Raw genomic sequence first — 19,584 nt, 5'->3', positions numbered from 1 at the left:
AGGCAGATTGTGCTTGGGGTGACAGGTTTTTTTGTTTTGCTGTTGATTTCCCTGGGGTGGGTTCCAATCCAGCCATGCCGCTGGCTTGCTCGGCCCTTGTGATGCAAACAGGGCCCAGGTGTTTTCTCCTCTTCCCCCGATCAAGGGGGCTCAGCTGAGATCGGGGTCCCTCCCTCCCCGTGCTGCATAGCCAGTGCCTGTCCCAAAAATTGTGCTCCTTGGACAGCTGTTCAACTGCAGCCCAGAGCAACAAAGCCATTTGGATGCCCAGGGGTCAGACCCAGATCTCAAGAATTGCCCGCTGGCGGGGGACCATCAGGTTCACCCCAAGCGTCTCTTCCGGGATAGCTGAGTCAAGGTCAGGACTGGAGCCTAAATCGAGGGTCAGAAGCAGATTCCTTTGTGAGGCGCTCAAACCCCCTGGGCTCAGGTCTGCTGCTGCCGGACTGGAGACCCTGCCTGGGTTTGGGGGAGGGGTGAAAGCAGTGAATGGGTTGGAGGGGTGGGGGCATTCCCATAACTCCAGGCTATTGGACAGATATGTGGGTTGGCTGGGGACAGAGTCCGCCTTGGCTCTACCCATACGTGGCACTGTCGCCCTGCCCTGCCCGGGGTAACTCTTGGGGGTCACCCTTCCCCTCTCCAGTGGGATGGGCCGCACTGGGCACGGTGGGAAGGGGGCTGGAGCTGGGCTGGCTCAATGGAGGGGGCTGATTTTGTTTGGGGAGGGGGGAACTGAGTGGCACCTGGTGCAGTGGGAAACCCCCTGATCTGGGAAGGGGGTGGGGCAGCTGGAGTCTGTGATTAGGGGGACCCTGGTCTGGAGGCTGACACCCTGGTCTCAAGTCGGGGTAACTGCGGCATGGCCACATGGGGTCCTCAATTTTGATTGGCTGAGGATGGGAAGTAGCAGTTAGTGGCGGGGGCGGGGGGCGAGACTGGGAGCCAGGACTCCTGGGTTCTGTCCCCCGCTCTGCCACTAACCTGTGACCTTGGGTGAGATCCGTGGCCTGTCCCCTTGCCTTGTCTCTCAAGATTGTCCCTGGTGGGGGAAGGACCCGCCTTGGTGAGCTGTCTGTCCAGGCCTGGCATGGTGCGGCCTTGGACTGGGACTAGGGTTCCCAGACCTTACAGTAGCCCAAACAGAACAAACCCGGCAGCGAGGCTCCGTGCCTGGCCCCCTCTGTGTTCACCATCTGTTCTCCGCTCTTCCCTTCCAGGATCAGAAAGTGGAAAAGAATAAAAAATGAAAGTGGACCGAACGAAACTGAAGAAAACCCCCACTGAGGCTGTGAGTATGGCTGGGGGTTGGAACACCTGGCCTTCCAGGCATGACTGGGGGGCTGGAAGGCTCCTGGGGAAATGCCCCATTAAACACAGGAGTTGGGGCTGGCGAAGGAGCAGAGTGCTGGGCTACTGGCCAGCTGGGCCATCACGCTGACAGAGATGTTACTGCTGCAGGCGGGATCTTGCCTTCGCAATGGAATGTACATTCTCTGGCCTAGGAATTGCCAGGCCGTGCTTGGGCTGCCATTTTTACTGGGATCAAACTGAATCCAGAGCTGGGGAGAGAACCCAGGAGTCCTGGCTCTCAGCCTCCTGCTCTAACCACTAGGCCCCACTCCCCTCCCAGACCCAAGGATAGAACCCAGAAGTCCTGACTCCCGGCTCTCCCGTACTAACCACTAGACCCAGCCAGTGTGAAAACTGTCGCTCCCTGTAGGGTGTGTTCTGGGGGCCCTGCTATGTGAAGAGGGGGTGCTCTCCCTTGATGCCAGAGGTCTGGGCTTCAGTCCTGTGGGTTCATCTCTGATGCCCCACAGAGCCGCTGGGTTCTCCCAGTGTGTTTGAAATCAGCCCTAGGGCTGTCGGGACGCTGGAGGAATCCTGGGGCGAGGGGGTCCAGCCAGATCATTGCCCCAGGCCCGAAGCAGCCTGGTCCCCCTGACCTGCCTCTCCCCACTTGTCTCTTCCTAGCCTGCCGACTGCAGGGCCTTGATTGACAAGCTCAAAGTCTGCAACGATGAGCAGCTGCTGCTGGAACTGCAACAGATCAAGACATGGAACATCGGGAAGGTGGGTCTCCCAGGCGTCCAGTGCGCATGCCGTTCGGCTGGTACTGCTTCCGGCTCGACACCTGTCCAGCTGGGACCTTGGCTCCCTGGCCAGCCCCAGGTGTTGCCGGGGGTTTGGCAGGAATCGCTCGTTCGCTGTCAGCGTGGCTAGCTGCTTCCAAGGGTTTGAGGATTGAGGAGGGGAGAAGGTACCATGTCCCCGCCAGGGGGCGCCAGCTCTGGGGACTGATTGGCTCAGGGGGTGGGGGAATGGGGGACAGGGTCATCTCCTCTAGGTGCGCCAGCTGTAATCCAGACCAGCAGAGTGGTGGCCGCCAGCCAAGTCCATGGCTCAGGACAGACTACCTGGTGGCCGGTCTAAGTTCTAGCATATGGTAAGAGCCTCCCATCTTGGTATGGGGCTGGGGCGGGGAAGAGATGTCGGGGCAGGGGAGAGCCAGGACTCCTGGGTTCGCTGGCTGCTCCCCTCACCCCCGTGTCTCCTCCTTTTTCCCCCCCGTTCAGTGCGAGCTGTACCACTGGGTGGATCTCCTCGACCGCTTTGACGGCATCCTGGCCGACGCCGGGCAGACGGTGGAGAACATGCTGTGGATGCTGGTGTGCGACCGGCCGGAGAGGGAGCAGCTCAAGGCCCTGCTGCTGGCTGTACTCAACTTCACCGCCCTGCTCATAGAGTACAGCTTCTCCCGGCATCTCTACAGCTCCATTGAGGTGGGGCTAGTGGGTAGAATGGGGGGGGCTGTGAGCCAGGACTCCTGGGTTCTCTCTCGGGCTGGGGTCCCCCAGCTCTGAGCCCCGAGAACCCCCCTCGACCCATGCAGCGTCTAACCCCTCCCGCCGTCCCACAGCACCTGACCACGCTGCTGGCCTCCTCGGACATGCAGGTGGTGCTGGCCGTGCTGAACCTGCTCTACGTCTTCAGCAAACGCTCCAACTACATCACGCGCCTGGGCTCCGACAAGCGGGCGCCCCTGCTGTCCCGGCTGCAGCACCTGGCTGAGGTGAGCGCCCCCCACGCCGCGGGTGGGGGCAGGGGCGGGCTTGGGGGGCTCTGTATGTTGCTAATCCCCCTCTCCTCTCCTGCAGAGCTGGGGCGGCAAGGAAAACGGCTTTGGACTGGCTGGGTGTTGTAGAGACTTACTCATGGTGGTGAGTTCCCACCCCGGCTTCCTACTCTTCGGCTAACCGGCCCTGAGCTGCGTCTTCCAGACCCCTGAGCGCCTGGCCCAGGGCTATGGCCAGCGTGGCACATGCCGGACCCCTGGCGCTGTCCGTGCCCTGACCCCTCATGGGCTGAGTTCCTGGGGGACCCCCAGTGCTGCCCTCCATTGAGTATGACCGACGTCACTTGTTCTCTACTGGACGCCTGGGTTCTGTCCCCAGCACAGGGAGGAGACTGGAGTCTAGTGGGTTAGAGCAGTGGGGGCTGGGAGCCGGGACTCCTGGGTTCTATTCCTGGCACAGGGAGGGGAGTGGGGTCTAGTGAGTGGGAAACGGGGCTGCGGGACCGGACTCCTGGGTTCTCTCCATGGCTCTAAGATGGGATTCCTTGTAATGGTAGCTGCTCCGTCTCCCCTCCCTGAAACAGCAGCTCACAGCGCCTTGCCAGGGCGGCTCGAACACGAGGCTGGCGCTCCGGACTCCTGGCTTCTAGTCCCAGCTCAGCCTGCTGGGCTCCCTGCCTCAGTTTCCCTCTTGAGGGGGAGCTCTGAGAGGCGAGAGGAGCGGGGTAGTATCACCACAATACCGGGGGTAGCTGCTGGTGCTAGGCAGGGGGTGGGGCTCTCCCCGGTCTGGGAAGGGGCAGGCCGTCCCCTGCAGCGCTCTGACCGCCCCGTGCTGTGCTCTCTATGTAGAAATACCCACCCAGTGCCACCACGCTGCACTTTGAGTTCTATGCAGATCTGGGCACCGAGGTCAAAGTGGATAAAAGGGTGAGTGTCCGGCCGGGGAGGGCTGATCCTCTAGGGGGAGACCCCCGTGTGGGGCAGCGGGGGGATCGTAGCTTGAAAGGCCATGGAATGAGGCCAGTTCCGGGGCCCAGCCCAGCCCCGCTTGGCTCTGGCTTGCAAGCTCTGTCCTTAGTGCCCCTGAGCTGTCAGCAGTCATCTGGGAAGGGCAGGTTTCCTTAGCTGTGCCCGCGGTGCCAGGACACCCACCACCCTCAGCAGCTTGTGGCCCGTCATGCCCCCTAGAGCGAGGTGGGACTGGGAGCCAGGACTCCTGGGTTCTCTCCCCGGCTCTGGGAGGGGAGTAGAGTCTATTGGTTAGAGCAGGGGGCTGGGAGCCAGGACTCCTGGGCTCTATCCCTGGTGCCAGGAGGGGTGGGTGTTGGGGAGGTTGGAAGTCAGGACTCCTGGGTTACATCTCCTAGCTTTTGTGTGGGGAGACACAGCAGTGGACAGCTCCCCCTCCCCATTCCCACCCGCAGGCCCCGTGCAGAGCCGTCCCTTAATGCCCCCGCCCTCTTTCTTTGCAGACGACCAGCAACACACTGCATTACATCCACATAGAACAGCTGGACAAGGTAAGGCCTAGGGCCCGGAGCGGGCGGGGAGCATGTGTTGTACACGGGTTTGAAGCTGCCTAGTGCTGAGCGCCTCGTCTGGTCTCCTCCCGTAGATTTCAGAAAGCCCCTCCGAGATCATGGAATCCCTCACCAAGATGTACAGCATCCCCAAGGACAAGCAGGTCAGTGCTGGGGCATCGCCCGGGGCCTGGGAGCCAGGACATCTGGGCTCTATCCCTGAGGGCGAGTGGTCAGAGGTGGGGTCCTGGGAGCTAGGACTCCTGGGTTCTATCCGCAGCTTGACTTGACTGTGGGGGAGAGCCCGTTCCTCTCTCTGCCTCAGTTTTCACTCTATCTATTGATTAAAAGCTACTTGGGGGGAGCCTCTTGCCTTGTGGGTGGGGCAGGGGGGCTGTGCAGAGCTGGGAAGGGTGGGGTGCAGTTGTAGGCTGTACCGTAATCCTGCCCCCCACCCCCAATACTCACTGTTCCCTGCCCCACTCCAGATGCTGCTGTTCACACACATCCGCCTGGCGCACGGCTTCTCCAACCACAGAAAGCGGCTGCAGGCTGTCCAGGCCCGGCTGCATGCCATCTCCATCCTAGGTAAGGGGGCCTCTGATGGTCCCGGCTGGCTCCGCCCCCTCGGCCTGGAGGGCGGAGCCTGGCACCCGCTGTGCCCACTGGTGGCTGGTTCCTGCGCAGCCTGGCACTGCTGCCCAGTGGCCCTGCTCGATCCGAGGCAGCTGCCACTGGCTTGGGCCCCCTGCCAGCTACGCGGTCTAGCCTGATGCGCTGCCCCTCTGTGCCCACAGTATACTCCAACGCCCTGCAGGAGTCGGCCAGCAGCATCCTGTACAACGGCCTGATAGAGGAGCTGGTGGACGTGCTGCAGATAACGGACAAACAGCTCATGGTGAGCGTCCCAGGTGGGGGGTTGGGATAGCTGGTCACCCCATGGAGTTGGGGTACCAGGATTCTCGGGGCACCTGTGCTTGTCAGCTCCGCTCATGTGGGAGGGAAACCTAGCCAGCCGCTGATGTGTTACGGCCTTGGCGGCTGATCCCTGGGCTGCCTCAGTTTCCCCCTGAGGGTGCTGGGAAGCCAGGGCCCGGCTTGGCATCTCGCACCTCTCGTCACCTCTCGCAGGACATCAAGGCGGCCTCCTTGAGAACCCTCACCTCCATTGTCCATTTGGAGAGGACCCCAAAACTCAGCAGCATCATCGACTGCACGGGAACCGCCTCCTACCACGGCTTCCTGCCGGTCCTGGTGCGCAACTGTATCCAGGCTATGATCGGTGAGCAGGGGGCAGCTGGGTGCAGGGCTGCAGGGTGTGGGGCCAGGGTAGACACAGGTGAAAGGCTGACCAGGATGTCCCTTGCAGACCCGACCATGGAGCCGTACCCTCATCAGTTCGCCACGGCCCTCTTCTCTTTCCTCTACCACCTGGCCAGCTACGACGCCGGCGGGGAAGCGCTGGTCTCCTGCGGCATGATGGAGGCCTTACTGAAGGTGATGTGGGGAGAGGGCCTTTGTCCTCTAGAGGGCGTCGGCTCTGATCAGGCTGGCTCGGGGTAGTGGGAACAGGACATGTGGCCTGTCCCCTCCAGGGGGCCCCAGCTCCCATCTGGCCCGAGGGCAGAGAACTGGCTGGCTCACTGGAAAGGCTGTGGCCAGGGGATTGGGGTGTAGAGGACTTCTGCCCTCTCTGGAGATTGTCCCAGAGCCTGAACTGAAGACCCCAGGAGCTGGAGAATCCCCACCACCACCCCCAGGCAGATCCATGCGTTCCCAGGGTCACAGATTGCAAGGCCGGATGGGATGGGTGGTGGTCTCGGCTGTCCCCACTGGCATTCACCCTCACACTGAATGGGCTGAACTAGGGCTGATTTCAAAGCCCCGCTGGGTGAGTGTGTGGCCCCGATCCTCAGCGCACCCCGTAACCAGGGATCTCGCTGCTCCCCCACACCAGGTGATCAAGTTCCTGGGGGACGAACAGGACCAGATCACATTTGTGACCCGGGCAGTCCGCGTGGTGGATCTCATTACCAACCTGGACATGGCGGCCTTCCAGTCCCACAGCGGCCTCTCCATCTTCATCTACCGGCTAGAGGTAACCGGCCCCCTGCCGGCCGTGGCTCCCCCCCGCCTGGCCCCCACTAATGCCCTGCTCTCTCCCCAGCACGAGGTGGACTTGTGCCGCCGGGAGTGCCCCTTCGTCATAAAGCCAAAGATCCAGAGACCACCCACCGCCCCTCTCCAGGAAGGGGAGGAGATGGAGACGGACATGGAAGGTAACTGGAAATGTCCCAGAGCACTGTGGGGTGCTGGGCCGTGCGCCCTCTGGGCCCCTAGGCCCCTCTCGCGTCCCCCATCCCACCCATCACCCAGCGGTTCTGCCCTGTCTGTGGCCGGGCTCGAAACTGCGGCCGAAGCCTCGTGGAGATGGATGCTGGCCTGGGTTTGACTGAGCTGCAGGTCTCCTGCCCCAGGAGATGAAGGGGTTTGGAAGTGAAAGAGCTTCCCAGAGGTCTTTGCTTCCAGCCCTGCTCCTGCCCTAACCCATAGCCCCCATTACCCTGCCAGAGCTTGAGAGAGAACCCAGGTGTCCTGGCTTACAGCCCCTCCTGCTCTAACCCACCAGACCCCACTCCCCTCCCAGAGCTGGGGGGAGAACCCAGGAGTCCTGGCTCCTGGCCCCCTGCTCTAACCCATAGCCCCCACTCCCAGAGGTCTCAGCCCCAGAGAGGTGGCAGCCCTGTGGTGCCGAGGAATCCCGGTGCGTGTGGTTCCCAGCGTGTAATGCTCTGTGTCCCCCTGCAGTGTCAGACGTGGCCATGGAGAGCAGCCCGGGCCCCTCCACCTCGGCAGAGCCCCGGCCGGAAGCGGCGGTGGTGGTGGTGGCAGAAGCGAGGATGCCGAGTGCCGTTGCCCCCAGCTGCAGCATCAGCAGCGCGACCAGTGCTGTCGTCGCCCCCCGCAGCGGTGGGTGCACTGGCTCGGGCAGGGCGGGTGGGGGGCAGTGGCCCGGGTGCTGACCTCTCCTTCCCTGCCTTCTCCCTGTCTGCAGGCGTGCAGTGTATCCCGCAGCGAGCCGCCCTCCTCAAATCCATGCTCAACTTCCTCAAGAAGGCCATCCAGGACCCCGCCTTCTCGGACGGCATTCGCCACGGTGAGGGGGCGCCGGTGGCGGGCGAGGGATGGGCTGCAGCAGGTGGGCTTGCGGGGGGAGCAGGATCTGAGCTGCCTCTCTCCTCCTTTGCTCCCTCCCCCAGGGAGAGAACCCAGGAGTCCTGGCTCCCAGCCCCCCTCCTTTCTCCCCATACAAAGGGGAGTAACCCCCCCCCTTGCTGTGTCTCACGGCCCCTCTCCCCTCGCAGTGATGGATGGCTCCTTGCCTACCTCTCTGAAGCATGTCATCAGCAATGCGGAGTACTACGGCCCATCTCTCTTCCTGCTCGGTAAGTAACGGGACAGGGCCAGGGGGAACCTGCAGCGCCCCCTCCTCCAGAGCGATGTCCTCCAGAGTCCCCTTCAGGGGAGAGGGGGGTTGATTCTGGTCCTGATTCTCATCCCGCAACTGCTCCGTCCCGCTGGAGAGCTGCTTTTCAGTACTGCAGCCCACCCTGCGTCTGCGAATCCGCCGCGCTGTCCGTGGAGCAGAGCCTGGTCTAGCGGGCTGGCGTGATCCGGGAGGGGGGAATGGTGGGGCATTCTTGGAGGAGCCCAGAGGTTATTTGAACTCCTGGTGAGGCCGCGGCTGGGATTCCAGTTCTGGTGCCCACTATTAAAGGAGGATGTGGATAAATAGGGATGGGTCAGAGATGAGCCGTGAGAAGGATTCAAGCATTGGAAAACCTGCCTGAGCAAGCAACACCGGGAGTTAACGAAGCAGGCTGCGGGGTGACTTGATCCCTGTCTCTGTCTGTGTGTGTGGATGAAGTATTTATGGGTCGGCTCTGCAGGACGGTCGATTCCGATCCCCGTTCAATTGGCGTGGGATTTCTCGTTAGTGTGTCCAACTTCCCCTTCCAGCCAGCAGCTCTGGCTCAAGGAAATCGACGCAACTCTAGGGCAGGTTTCCCAGACCTGGGGTTGGTCTTGGTGCTCTCTTTGAAGTGTGGGCGCCGGACCTGGGCAACGACAGGTAGCTGGCCCCCTGGCTGCTTTGGGCAGGCCCCAAGGGGTCAGGTTCCCCGTCGGTAGAAATGGGGGAACGACCCTGCTGAAGTGAGATCTGTGGCTGCCGAGAACTAGAGCGGGGTTAGCCAGTGTCCCCAGCCCAACCTCGTGATGCCGCCTCCAGACGGACTGTCCTAGAGCGTGGCAAGCCCTTGCCCGGCTGTAGTGGGACAGGACGGGCGGCCTGCTGCTTGTGTGAGTTAGGGTAGTGTGCGGAGTCGAACAGAGACCAGGGTGCCCTTATGTACAGCGCCTGGCGCAGGGGACGAGCTGGGTGAAGCTCAGGAGTGTCTAGCTTCCCTGTCCATCTGATCTCCGCACCCCACAGCTGAGCCAGGCCCCTAAAAGAGGGTTCTCAGGAGCAGCCCAGGCTGTCGGATGGCCTGTCTCCACCCTCCCTGATGCTTCAGAGGAAGGTGGGGGGGGGGGGGGAATAAATAGCCCTATTGGGCATGAGGGGAGGGAAATTCCTTCCTGACCTCCTGCAGACCCCTGGCTGAAGCCCTGAAGCATGAAAGTGGGCGAGAGTGGTTTCCGTGGGCTCTTTCCCAAACGGGTGGCTGCCCACAGTAGCTGATCCCTGGCCCAGCTCCTTCCTGTCCGGGAGGGCCCCAGCTGGGGGCGTCTTTCCGAGAGGAGTGGGACAGCCATCGCTCACCCACTGTGCTCTCTCCTTCGCCCCGCAGCCACCGAGGTGGTGACGGTCTTCGTGTTCCAGGAGCCCTCGCTGCTCTCCTCGCTGCAGGACAATGGGCTGACGGACGTCATGCTGCACGCCCTCCTCATCAAAGACGTGAGCCCAGGCTGCCCCATGCCCTTGCCTGGCTGACTGGGGCGGGCTGTGGGTCCCTGCTAGGATCGAAGCTCTTTCCGTTCCCGGCTGCGCAGGCCGCAGGGGGCCGCCCCCTCCCCTGGCTGGGGACTGACCCACCCGCCTGGTGTGCTGTGAGCTAGTTGCTGGAGGCTGGCGGAGTCCCTGCTGTGGGGTGGTTGTCTGATTCCCCGGCCAGTCCCCCTGTCTCTTGGGAGGGTGTGGGGGCGGGCAGCTGAGTTCCAGCACCCCGCCCCTGTGGCTGACTCTGCTCTCTCCCCCCTCGGGCAGGTCCCGGCTACGCGGGAAGTCCTGGGCTCCCTCCCCAACGTGTTCAGCGCCCTGTGTCTGAACGCCCGCGGCCTCCAGTCCTTCGTGCAGTGCCAGCCCTTCGAGCGGCTCTTCAAGGTGCTGCTGTCCCCGGATTACCTGCCCGCCATGCGGCGCCGACGCAGCTCCGACCCCCTGGGTGAGTACCGGGGTGGGGGGGGGTGCTCACCTGCCATGCCCAGGCTTCTAAGCCTGGCACAATCCTGGCCATGGGCATCGGATGCTTTCCTGGGGGAAGGGACTTCCCCAAGATCACACTGCTAGAGAACCCAAGACTCCCTGCCATAACCACTAAGCCACAGTCCCCTCCCAGAGCCAGGGAAAGAACCCAGGAGTCCTGGCTCACCTCCCCCACCGCTGTGGCCAGACCTGACAAGCTGCCCTGCCACAAGGGGGTGCCCTGGCCTGCATGGGAGGCTGGCAGCTCTGGGGCTCTCCTGTCGCGTGCTGAGCCTGCCCTACCCTGCAGGGGACACTGCCTCTAACCTGGGCAGCGCCGTGGATGAGCTCATGAGGCACCAGCCTACCCTGAAGACGGATGCCACCACCGCCATCATCAAGGTAGGGAAGGGGCCTGGGCCCTCTGGCAGTGGGGGAGGGGGAGGGAGGCTGGATCTGCCCCCACCCATGTCCCATTGGCCCTCGACTCGCCTGGCCTGCGGTGTTGGAGGGGGCGGGCAGCTGGGGGCCGCACTCTGTGCGGTGCAGGGGAGGAGTAGGGCACGGCAGTGCCGTCCTGCAGCGCTGGTCGTCATGAGTCCATAGTACATGGCTCTGACATGCACCCCCCACCAGTCCCTTCTGGCCCCACCCTGGGCTCAGGCCACCATGAGGAGCCATCTGACTAGTATCACCTAGTTAGTTGAAATCATCGTAAGCCCCTCCGCTCCTTTTCCCCCCAAATCCTGCCCCCAGTCTGAGCGCTTCTGTACATGCCGGCCAGGCCGATCCAGAGACAGTTGGGATCCCAAGGGACGGGTCTCCTCCCCATTTCTGTCTGTCCAACCTTACGCTGGGGTCGTCAACCCCTGGGGCCAGGGCCTCTTATGGCGTCTGTGCAGCACCTGGCATGATGGGTCTCCCCCGCTGCCCTAATCCGCCCTGGCATCGGGCACTGGGCTCTGCTGTCGGTCCCGGCTCACTGCGCCATCTCCTCCTTGCCATAGCTGCTGGAGGAGATCTGCAACCTGGGCCGGGACCCCAAGTACATCTGCCAGAAGCCCTCCATCCAGAAGGCCGACGGCACGGCCACGGCCCCGCCGCCCCGCTCCACCCACGCGGCCGAGGAGGCCTCCAGCGAAGACGAGGAGGAGGAGGAGGTGCAGGCCATGCAGAGCTTCAATGCCACCCAGCAGAGCGAGGCGGAGCCCAGCCAGCAGTGAGTGCCACCCCCGCAGCTAGGGGGAGCCGGACTTGGCCCTCACCCCCTTAGACCCGGGGGAGCCCTTTGGCAGCTGGGCCAGTCGCCTGTCTTTCCCGAGCTCGTGTTGGGAAAGGGTTAACTGGTCTTCACAGCTCCACTCGCAGAGAACCCAGGAGTCCTGGCTCCCAGCCCAACCATGGTCTAATCCACTAGAGACCCTACTCCTCTCCCAGCTCTGGGAGGGAACCCAGGAGTCCTGGCTCCCAGCCCCCGCCCCCTGCTCTAACCAAACATGGTGAATTAGGCCCCAATGGCTCTGCCACCAGAGCGCAGCTAAGCGATCTCCAGCTTGATGATTGTGGAGGGAAGGAGGGGGAAACTGAGGCACGATTGGGGTAGGTGGCTTCCCCAGGGAGGAGGCTAGGACCATCCCAGCCCTGGGGCCTGCCCCCACCCTCCTAGAGTAACTTGGAAGCTTCTGTCCTGCCTGGGGTGGGGGCAGGGGCAGATCTGGTCCTGCCACGTTTCCAGGCATGGCAGTGACCCAGCCACTCATGGGTGGGCGTTGGAGCTAGACGCTGCATGGGCATGCGATCTCAATGCTGGGGGCTCCGGATCCCACCGTTGCCCCTCAGTGCCAGGCTGGTCAGGACGCTAACTGGGGGGCGCTAACTCGGGTGCTCTCCTTCCTCTTCCAGGGTGGTTGGGACAGAGGAGCGAATCCCCATCCCCCTCATGGACTATATTCTCAATGTGGTGAGTTGGGCAGGGTTGGGGGGACGTGGGGCCCCTGGCCAGCTGCCCAGCCTGGGCATCGCTTTGTCCACTGGCCTGTTATAGCCCCGGGGGCGGGCTCCCAAATCTGTAGGGCCCCCCATCCACATGGCGAGTCTTGTGATGGGGCCAGCATCTGTGCCACGCGCCATGGAGGGGATGGGGGCACAAAGTCAGGACCGTTTGCCACGCGCACGGGCCCGTCCGCCCCCCCAAGCTCATCTGTGCGAGAGACCTTTCCCCATCTCCCAGTACCCTTTGGTCCCCATCCCTTCTAAGTCTTCTCTCGGCTGAGCACAGTGGGTTGGGGGGGGGGGGGGAGGGAGATTGTGTAGCAGGCTGACGGGGCGGGGAGATCATGGAGGGAGGGGGGCATGGTGACTGTGCCCCAGGCTGACCCTCCTCTTTCCTGCCCCAGATGAAGTTCGTGGAGTCCATTCTCAGCAACAACACCACGGACGACCACTGTCAGGAGTTTGTCAGCCAGAAGGGGCTGCTGCCCCTGGTCACCATCCTGGGCCTGCCCAACCTGCCCATCGACTTCCCCACCTCGGCCGCCTGCCAGGCTGTGGCCGGCGTCTGCAAATCCATCTTGGTAAGTCGGGGGAGCTGCCTGGGGCTGCCGGGCACTGGGCTATTGGATCTGGGATGGGGGAGACAAAGCAGGTGGGAATCGGTCTGTCCCGCATTTCTGAAATCACTCTCCTGGGGCTCTGTTAGTACTTGGCACCCCAGATCCTTTCCAGCAGGGACGTGGTCCTGTGGAACTCCATGGAAACCAGGCCGAGCTCTTGAGGGGGATTTCCACGTGGAGGCCGGGACCCTGCTGGGGGTGGACAGGAATGCAAGTGGGACCACAGCCCGCTGCACTTTGAGGGGTGCCGTGGGCACCCTGGTTCCCATGATGCAGCTGGTTCAGCAGAATCAGCGTTTGCCCTCAGGGTAGGCAGAGGGCAGCTGGCAGCAGGGGGCGACTCGTGGCACCTTGCAACTCCCACCCCGGCACGGAGCTGGCCATGTCCCTGGAGTCAGGGCTGGAACCCAGATCTGGAGGCACTGGGAGAAGAGGGGCAGGAAGGGGCCCAGCTCCCAGGGGGGTGGCAGGCCGGACTCACCCTGCTCCCTGTTCCAGACGCTCTCCCACGAGCCCAAGGTTCTCCAGGAAGGGCTGCTGCAGCTCGACTCGATCCTCTCTTCCCTGGAGCCCCTGCACCGGCCCATTGAGGCGCCAGGCGGCTCGGTGTTGCTGCGGGAGCTGGCCTCTGCGGGCAACGTAGCCGACGCCACCCTGTCGGCACAGGCCACGCCGCTACTCCACGCGCTGACGGCTGCCCACGCCTACATCATGATGTTCGTCCACACCTGCCGGGTGGGCCAGGTGAGCCGGCGGGCAGGCGGCTGGGGGCGGTGGGGCCGCCTGAGCCGGGCGGTGGGGCCGCCTGAGCCGGGCGGTGGGGCCGCCTGAGCCGGGCGGTGGGGCCGCCTGAGCCGGGCGGTGGGCCAAGTCTTCAGCAAGAGCTCTGCTCAGCCCCTGGCACCGTCTCTTCCAGAGTGAGATCCGGGCCATCTCGGTGAACCAGTGGGGCTCCCACCTGGGCCTGAGCGTTCTCAGCAAGCTGAGCCAGCTGTACTGTTCCCTGGTGTGGGAGAGCACCGTGCTGCTGTCCCTCTGCACCCCCAACAGGTACGGGGGGCCCAACCAAGGCTGAGGGGGCCTGGGGAGCCCATCTGCCATCCCCCCCACACACACACACATGCTGCTCCAGCTTGGCCGCATAGAGCCCCCGTGTGCCACCAGAGCCCCTGTCTGCACCCAGACACTACTTCCGGGCCCATGGCAGCCCCAAAGAGTCAGCTGCAGTTGCCCCTTTGCTCCTATCGGGCTAGACACTAAGGGGTGGGAGTTAAATGGGGTCCTGGCTGGGGTCACAGGTCTGATATGGCTGCGGGGGAGGTATCGGTCCGGGTGGGCCCACAGGTCTGATTGGGGAGTGGCGTGGAGGTACCGGGTTGGGCGGCCCCATGGGCCTGATGCCCCCTCGTCCCTGTTCCCAGCTTGCCGACAGGCTGTGAGTTTGGCCAGGCCGACATGCAGAAGCTGGTGCCCAAGGAGGAGAAGGCGGCACCCAACGCCCCCCAGGGAGCCAAGAAAGCAGGTACGGACTCGGGGACAGGGTGCCGTAGTGGGGCTCGCTTCAGCTTCTCCAGGTTCCTGGGGTCTCCCTTGGCTCTGGGAGGGCAGTGGAGTCCAGTGGATCCTGGCATGAACAGCTCTTTTGGGGACTGGGTCAGTGTCTGGGGGGCTCCTGGTTAGTCCAGGGCTCAAGCCCTGCCCAGCACTAATCTCCCCCCGCCCCCCCAGAAGGTGAAGTGGAGGCAGTTGCAGGAGGGAGCGTGGAGCCCTCGGCCCAGGGCCTGCTGGAGGGGATCGGCCTGGACGGAGACGCGCTGGCCCCCATGGAGACGGACGAGCCCAGCACCGCCGACGCCAAGGGCAAAGCCAAGATCACACCAGCCATGGCAGCCAGGATCAAGCAGATCAAACCCCTCCTGTCGGGTAAGCGATGTGAACGGGCCTTGGATGCCTGGGTTCTCTGCTTGGCTCGGGGAGGGGACAGGGGTCTGGGGGTTAGAGCGCGGGGGCTGGGAGCCAGGATCCCTGGGTTCTTTCCAGCTCTGGGAGGGGAGTGGGGACTGGTGGGTTAGAGCTGGGTGGGGTGGTGATGGCTGGGAGCTCGGACATCTGGGTTCTCTCCCCAGCTCCGGGGGGAGGGATGGCAAATCCTACGTGCCGGGGGACTCTGGGCCTTGGGTAATGCCCAGTGTTGGCTGCCCGCTCACCTCCACCCCATGCCCTCCCCAGCCTCGTCCCGGCTGGGCCGCGCTCTGGCTGAGCTGTTTGGGCTGCTGGTGAAGCTGTGTGTGGGCTCCCCCGTGCGCCAGAGACGGAGCCACCATGCGGCCAGCACCACCACCGCCCCCACGCCGGCCGCCCGCTCCACTGCGTCGGCCCTCACCAAGCTGCTGACCAAGGGGCTCTCCTGGCAGCCCCCGCCCTACACCCCCACGCCCCGCTTCCGGTGAGTGTGAAAAGCAGGAGCTTTTGTCTCCCCGCGCGCGTGGTACACGTCGCAGGTTGGGGCTCCATCCAGCCTGGGACCCCCTCCCCCTTAGTTCAGTATCCTTCGGGTGTTCGCTGGTGTCACCAGCAGGGAGAGGGGAGGTGGAGGCCAGTGTCACCCCTAGCTGGGGTGCAAGCGACAAGCCGGCTCTTTTGGGCATGAGGTGTGAGGCTGTGTCTGATGGCCGGGCGTTACGCAGAATTACAGCCTGTTTCAATAAGAATTTCTCAATTTCATGTGCAGTGTTACCGAACCTGTTTCGCCATGACTGTGATGTTCAGCAGATTATGACTTTTCAGATAGTATCTCTCAGGTTCACGAAGTGGGGCTCATAATGGTATAGACTGTCACAGGGGTGTGTGTCGGAGGGCGTGGGTGCGGGGGCTGGAAGGGAGATGGCTCTGGTCTGCCCGGCAAGGGGGGTCTGGGACTGTCTTGGGCTCCCTGCCGTGGGGCTGACCTCTCTCCCGCCCCCCGCAGGCTGACGTTCTTCATCTGCTCCGTGGGGTTCACGTCGCCCATGCTGTTTGACGAGCGCAAGTATCCCTACCACCTCATGCTGCAAAAATTCCTCTGCTCTGGCGGCCACAACGCCCTCTTCGAGTGAGTGCCCCAGGCAGCCCGCATGCCTGACTCCTGTCCCTGGTGCCGGGGGAGTGGGGTCTAGTGGTCGGAGCAGGGGGACTGGGAGCTGGGGTGTCTGGGTTCTGTCCCCGGTGCCGGGGGCTGGGAGGGGGAGTGGGGTCTAGTGGTCGGAGCGGGGGTGCTGGGAGGGGGAGTGGGGGTGAGTGGTTGGAGCAGGGGCTCTGGGAGCCAGGATGCCTGGGTTCTGCTCCCCTGAGGGTGGGGGGATCCCAGCCTGGAACAGAAACAGAGACCAGCAGACCATTAACCTGCCCTTCTCCTCTTCTTCCCCCCCACACCCCAGGACCTTCAACTGGGCCCTCTCCATGGGGGGCAAGGTCCCCGTGGCTGAAGGGCTGGAGCACCCGGACCTGCCGGACGGGACAGGGGAGTTCCTGGACGCCTGGCTTATGCTGGTGGAGAAGATGGTGAACCCCAGCACGGTGCTGGAGTCACCCCATGCTCTGCCCGCCAAGCTGCCGGGCGGGCAGAACTACCCACAGTTCAGCGCCCTGCGCTTCCTGGTGGTGACCCAGAAGGTGGGTGCTGAGGCTGGTTGGTGTCCCGTCCCCACCAGGCTCATTGCTTAGTCTCTGGCATGCCAGGGGGCAGCTGCATGAGGAGATGGCGCCAGGCCATATGCCCCAGCTACTGGGGTTGGGCAGGTGTGCTGTGGCACCAGTGGGAGTACGGGGGATACTTCCTGCTACTGAAGGGGTGAGGCTCCCTGCCCCCCACCACCCACTGCCATGGAGCCCTGTTGGCCCCACTCAGGAAACAGGCAGGAGAGAGCACGTCAGGTCAGATGCTGTGGCTCTTGGGTGAGGGGAATATATGGGGGATCCCACTGCTGACACCAGTAGTTCCAGCTGATGTTGGGGGGATCCCACCGTGGGCACCAGCAGTGATGGGGATCCAACCTTTAAACAGTGGAGGTGCCACTAACCCCTTCTGCCCCCAGGCGGCCTTCACCTGCATCAAGAACCTGTGGAACCGCAAGCCCCTGAAAGTGTACGGGGGGCGCATGGCAGAGTCCATGCTAGCCATCCTGTGCCACATCCTGCGGGGCGAGCCCCTCATCCGCGAGCGCCTGGGAAAGGAGAAGGAGGGGGCGCGTGGTGAGGAGGAGGCAGGGCAGGAGGAGGGTGGAGCCCGGCGTGAGCCCCAGGTCAACCAGCAACAGCTGCAGCAGGTAGGTAGGGGGTGATGCCAGGGCAGGGGGGCTGGGAGCCTGGACTGACTATGCCTGGGTTCTCTCCTGGCTCGGGGTGGGGAGTGGTGGGGGAGTGAGGGGGTTGGGGGCCAGGATGCCTTGGTTCTCTCCTGGCTCGGGGAGGGGAGTGGCGGGGGGCTGGGAGCCCGGACGCCTGGGTTCTCTCTCTGCCCCTGCTGAGGCTCGCCTCCCTCTCCCAGCTGATGGACATGGGTTTCACGCGGGAACATGCCATGGAGGCCCTGCTGAACACCAGCACCATGGAGCAGGCCACAGAGTACCTCCTGACCCACCCGCCGCCGCTCGTGGGTGGGGTCGTACGGGTAAGCACCCTGTGGCCCGGCTCCGGGTCCCCCCCACCCGGCCCCTCTGCCCCCCAGCTCCCTCTGGGGCTGCCTGGCGCCCACCCCTCAACTGCCCTGTGGCTTGTGCTGCAGGACCTGAGCATGTCAGAGGAGGACCAGATGATGCGAGCCATCGCCATGTCGCTGGGCCAGGATATCCCCATGGAGCAGCGGGCCGAGTCCCCGGAGGTAACAGACCCGCCCAGGGCTGGGATAGCAGGGGGCTGTGGGGTGCCGCGGATACAGTGTAGGAGGCCTGGCAGTGCTGGGGGGAGATCCAGCAGTGGGCGCAGCGGGGGGGAATCCGGCAGGCAGGCAGATCTCACCCCATGCCCCTCACCCCCGGCGCAGGAGGCAGCCTGCCGGAAGGAGGAAGAGGAGCGTAAGGCACGGGAGAAGCAGGAGGAGGAGGAGGCCAAGTGCCTGGAGAAGTTCGAGGACGCGCAGCCGCTGGACCCGGCCGAGCTGCACGGCTTCACGGACGCCATGCTGCCCGGCTGCTCCCAACTGCTGGACGAGCTGCCGGACACCGTGTACCGCGTCTGTGACCTCATCATGACGGCCGTCAAGCGCAACGGGGCCCCCTACCGCGACACCATTCTCAAGCAAGTGGTCAAGCAGGTGAGGAGCCCTGCCCCAGCCAGACTGCAGGCATCTGTCCTGGGCCGGTACCCATGGAGGGGGCTGTGTGGGTCCTGGGCACAGGTCACTTTGGCGGCGTGGGTCCCAGGGTCTGATGCTTGCCTGTGTCCCCCCTCCCTCCCCAGGTGTGGGAAGCGGCCGACGTGCTCATCAAGGCAGCCCTGCCCCTCACCACCAGCGACACGAAGACGGTCTCGGAGTGGATCAGCCAGATGGCAACGCTGCCCCAGGCTGCCAACCTGGCCACCCGCATCCTGCTGCTCACCCTGCTATTCGAGGTGAGGCCACAGCGCTGGGGGAGAACCCAGGAGTCCTGGCTCACAGCCCTCTTGCTTTAACCACTAGACACCACTGCCCTCCCAGAGCTCAGAGGAGAACAAAGGAGTCCTAGCTCCCAGCCTCCCCTTTCCTATGTGCCTGACTCCCAAGGGGGGCCTCCCCCTCATCCAGGGCCGGCCCCATGGCCTCCAGCCGCCTCAGACTGAGCCCCTGGGCTCCTGTCCTCCGGCTCCCTCCCAACCCATGCTCTGCCCAGCGGGTCTCACCGAGCCAGGCTCCTGGGAGAGCCTGTGACCCTCCGCGGGGACTCGACTGGGCCGTGATACCTGGCTGCACTGCCAGCGTGGCTGGTGTATTACCCACAGTGCAGGAAACCTGGGGGTAGCACAGTCCAGAGCCAGCCACCCTCCATCAACTCCCAGGGAGACTCCCCATCTACTACCTGCCACTGCTCCAGGGCGGGGAATCGCCCTCCCTCTGAAGCCTGGTTTGTCATCGTCTCGGGGTCAGCCTCAGCTAGCCCTTTGCAGCTGGGGAAACCCCCCCTCGCCCCCACCCCAAGTGCCTGCCGTGCAAAACGTCGGGGAAACTGAGGCGCGTCTGGGCTTCCTAAATCGAGCACTAACCATTCCAAGCGGCGCTCGTCCCCTCCAGCAGGGGGTGATGCTGTCTGGGGGGCGGAGCCAACCCACTGGCCCCGCCCCACATCTCTCATGTGCCCTGTGCAGGAGCTGAAGCTGCCGTGTGCCCGCGTGGTGGAGTCGAGCGGTGTCCTTAACGTACTGATCAAGCTGCTGGAGGTGGTGCAGCCCTGCCTCCAGGCCGCCAAGGAGCAGAAGGAGGTGCAGACCCCCAAGTAAGGGCCTAGAGGGTTCCCTGAGCCTCCCTGCATCTTGGGCAAACGGGACAGGGTCCCCATAGGACTGACCTGGGGTGCTGCTCAGACCCTGTAAATGCACACCCCATAGGGGACAGGCCCGTGCTCCATTCCCCACCCCCTTGAGCCAACCAGTCCCTGCCCTGGGGCCAGATCGGGGCTGGCGCACCCTAGAGGGGCAGGCCTGGCCCATTCCATGGGACTGACTGCCCTTCCCTCCCTGCCCCAGGTGGATCACCCCAGTGTTGCTGCTCATTGACTTTTACGAGAAGACGGCCATCTCGTCCAAGAGGAGAGCCCAGATGAACAAGGTACAGGCCTTGTCGGCTCTGCCCGGGGGGATCTGTGCCCGTCGCCTCCCTCTCTGCTCGGCCACCGGGCAAGGAGCGTCCCTAGTGGAAAAGGCTGAGGGGATCAGGGAGGGATGCTGGCAGCG

At 63.9% G+C, this 19,584-nt stretch overlaps 1 protein-coding gene across 8 annotated transcripts in view; it reads left to right on the top strand.

The window, feature by feature from the left end:
* Nucleotides 1-19,584, top strand: part of HUWE1 (HECT, UBA and WWE domain containing E3 ubiquitin protein ligase 1) — a 59,860-nt gene that overhangs the window by 17,454 nt on the left and 22,822 nt on the right. For 7 of the 8 annotated variants that reach the window (XR_012155985.1, XM_073321499.1, XM_073321505.1 and 4 more), the window contains 37 exons: nt 1,221-1,291; nt 1,978-2,076; nt 2,580-2,786; nt 2,924-3,076; nt 3,162-3,224; nt 3,932-4,009; nt 4,555-4,602; nt 4,698-4,766; nt 5,091-5,190; nt 5,400-5,500; nt 5,734-5,884; nt 5,972-6,099; nt 6,560-6,700; nt 6,770-6,881; nt 7,411-7,572; nt 7,658-7,759; nt 7,968-8,048; nt 9,456-9,562; nt 9,872-10,049; nt 10,380-10,471; nt 11,077-11,288; nt 11,972-12,029; nt 12,466-12,642; nt 13,180-13,425; nt 13,598-13,731; nt 14,103-14,203; nt 14,410-14,604; nt 14,911-15,127; nt 15,650-15,772; nt 16,098-16,332; nt 16,755-16,985; nt 17,207-17,329; nt 17,444-17,539; nt 17,702-17,971; nt 18,118-18,270; nt 19,000-19,127; nt 19,378-19,459. Coding sequence is in view for 7 of the 8 variants with exons in the window: in XM_073321499.1 (XP_073177600.1) it covers nt 1,247-1,291; nt 1,978-2,076; nt 2,580-2,786; nt 2,924-3,076; nt 3,162-3,224; nt 3,932-4,009; nt 4,555-4,602; nt 4,698-4,766; nt 5,091-5,190; nt 5,400-5,500; nt 5,734-5,884; nt 5,972-6,099; nt 6,560-6,700; nt 6,770-6,881; nt 7,411-7,572; nt 7,658-7,759; nt 7,968-8,048; nt 9,456-9,562; nt 9,872-10,049; nt 10,380-10,471; nt 11,077-11,288; nt 11,972-12,029; nt 12,466-12,642; nt 13,180-13,425; nt 13,598-13,731; nt 14,103-14,203; nt 14,410-14,604; nt 14,911-15,127; nt 15,650-15,772; nt 16,098-16,332; nt 16,755-16,985; nt 17,207-17,329; nt 17,444-17,539; nt 17,702-17,971; nt 18,118-18,270; nt 19,000-19,127; nt 19,378-19,459 (4,998 nt within the window). In the remaining variant the exon portion in view is untranslated. The remainder of the gene's footprint in view (nt 1-1,220; nt 1,292-1,977; nt 2,077-2,579; nt 2,787-2,923; nt 3,077-3,161; nt 3,225-3,931; nt 4,010-4,554; nt 4,603-4,697; nt 4,767-5,090; nt 5,191-5,399; nt 5,501-5,733; nt 5,885-5,971; nt 6,100-6,559; nt 6,701-6,769; nt 6,882-7,410; nt 7,573-7,657; nt 7,760-7,967; nt 8,049-9,455; nt 9,563-9,871; nt 10,050-10,379; nt 10,472-11,076; nt 11,289-11,971; nt 12,030-12,465; nt 12,643-13,179; nt 13,426-13,597; nt 13,732-14,102; nt 14,204-14,409; nt 14,605-14,910; nt 15,128-15,649; nt 15,773-16,097; nt 16,333-16,754; nt 16,986-17,206; nt 17,330-17,443; nt 17,540-17,701; nt 17,972-18,117; nt 18,271-18,999; nt 19,128-19,377; nt 19,460-19,584) is intronic. The other variant, XM_073321504.1, reaches the window with a different exon arrangement.

The sequence above is a fragment of the Lepidochelys kempii genome, chromosome 23, assembly GCF_965140265.1.
Source record: "Lepidochelys kempii isolate rLepKem1 chromosome 23, rLepKem1.hap2, whole genome shotgun sequence".
Classification (NCBI taxonomy): domain Eukaryota; kingdom Metazoa; phylum Chordata; order Testudines; family Cheloniidae; genus Lepidochelys; species Lepidochelys kempii.
This window is presented reverse-complemented; position numbering and strand designations above follow the sequence as displayed.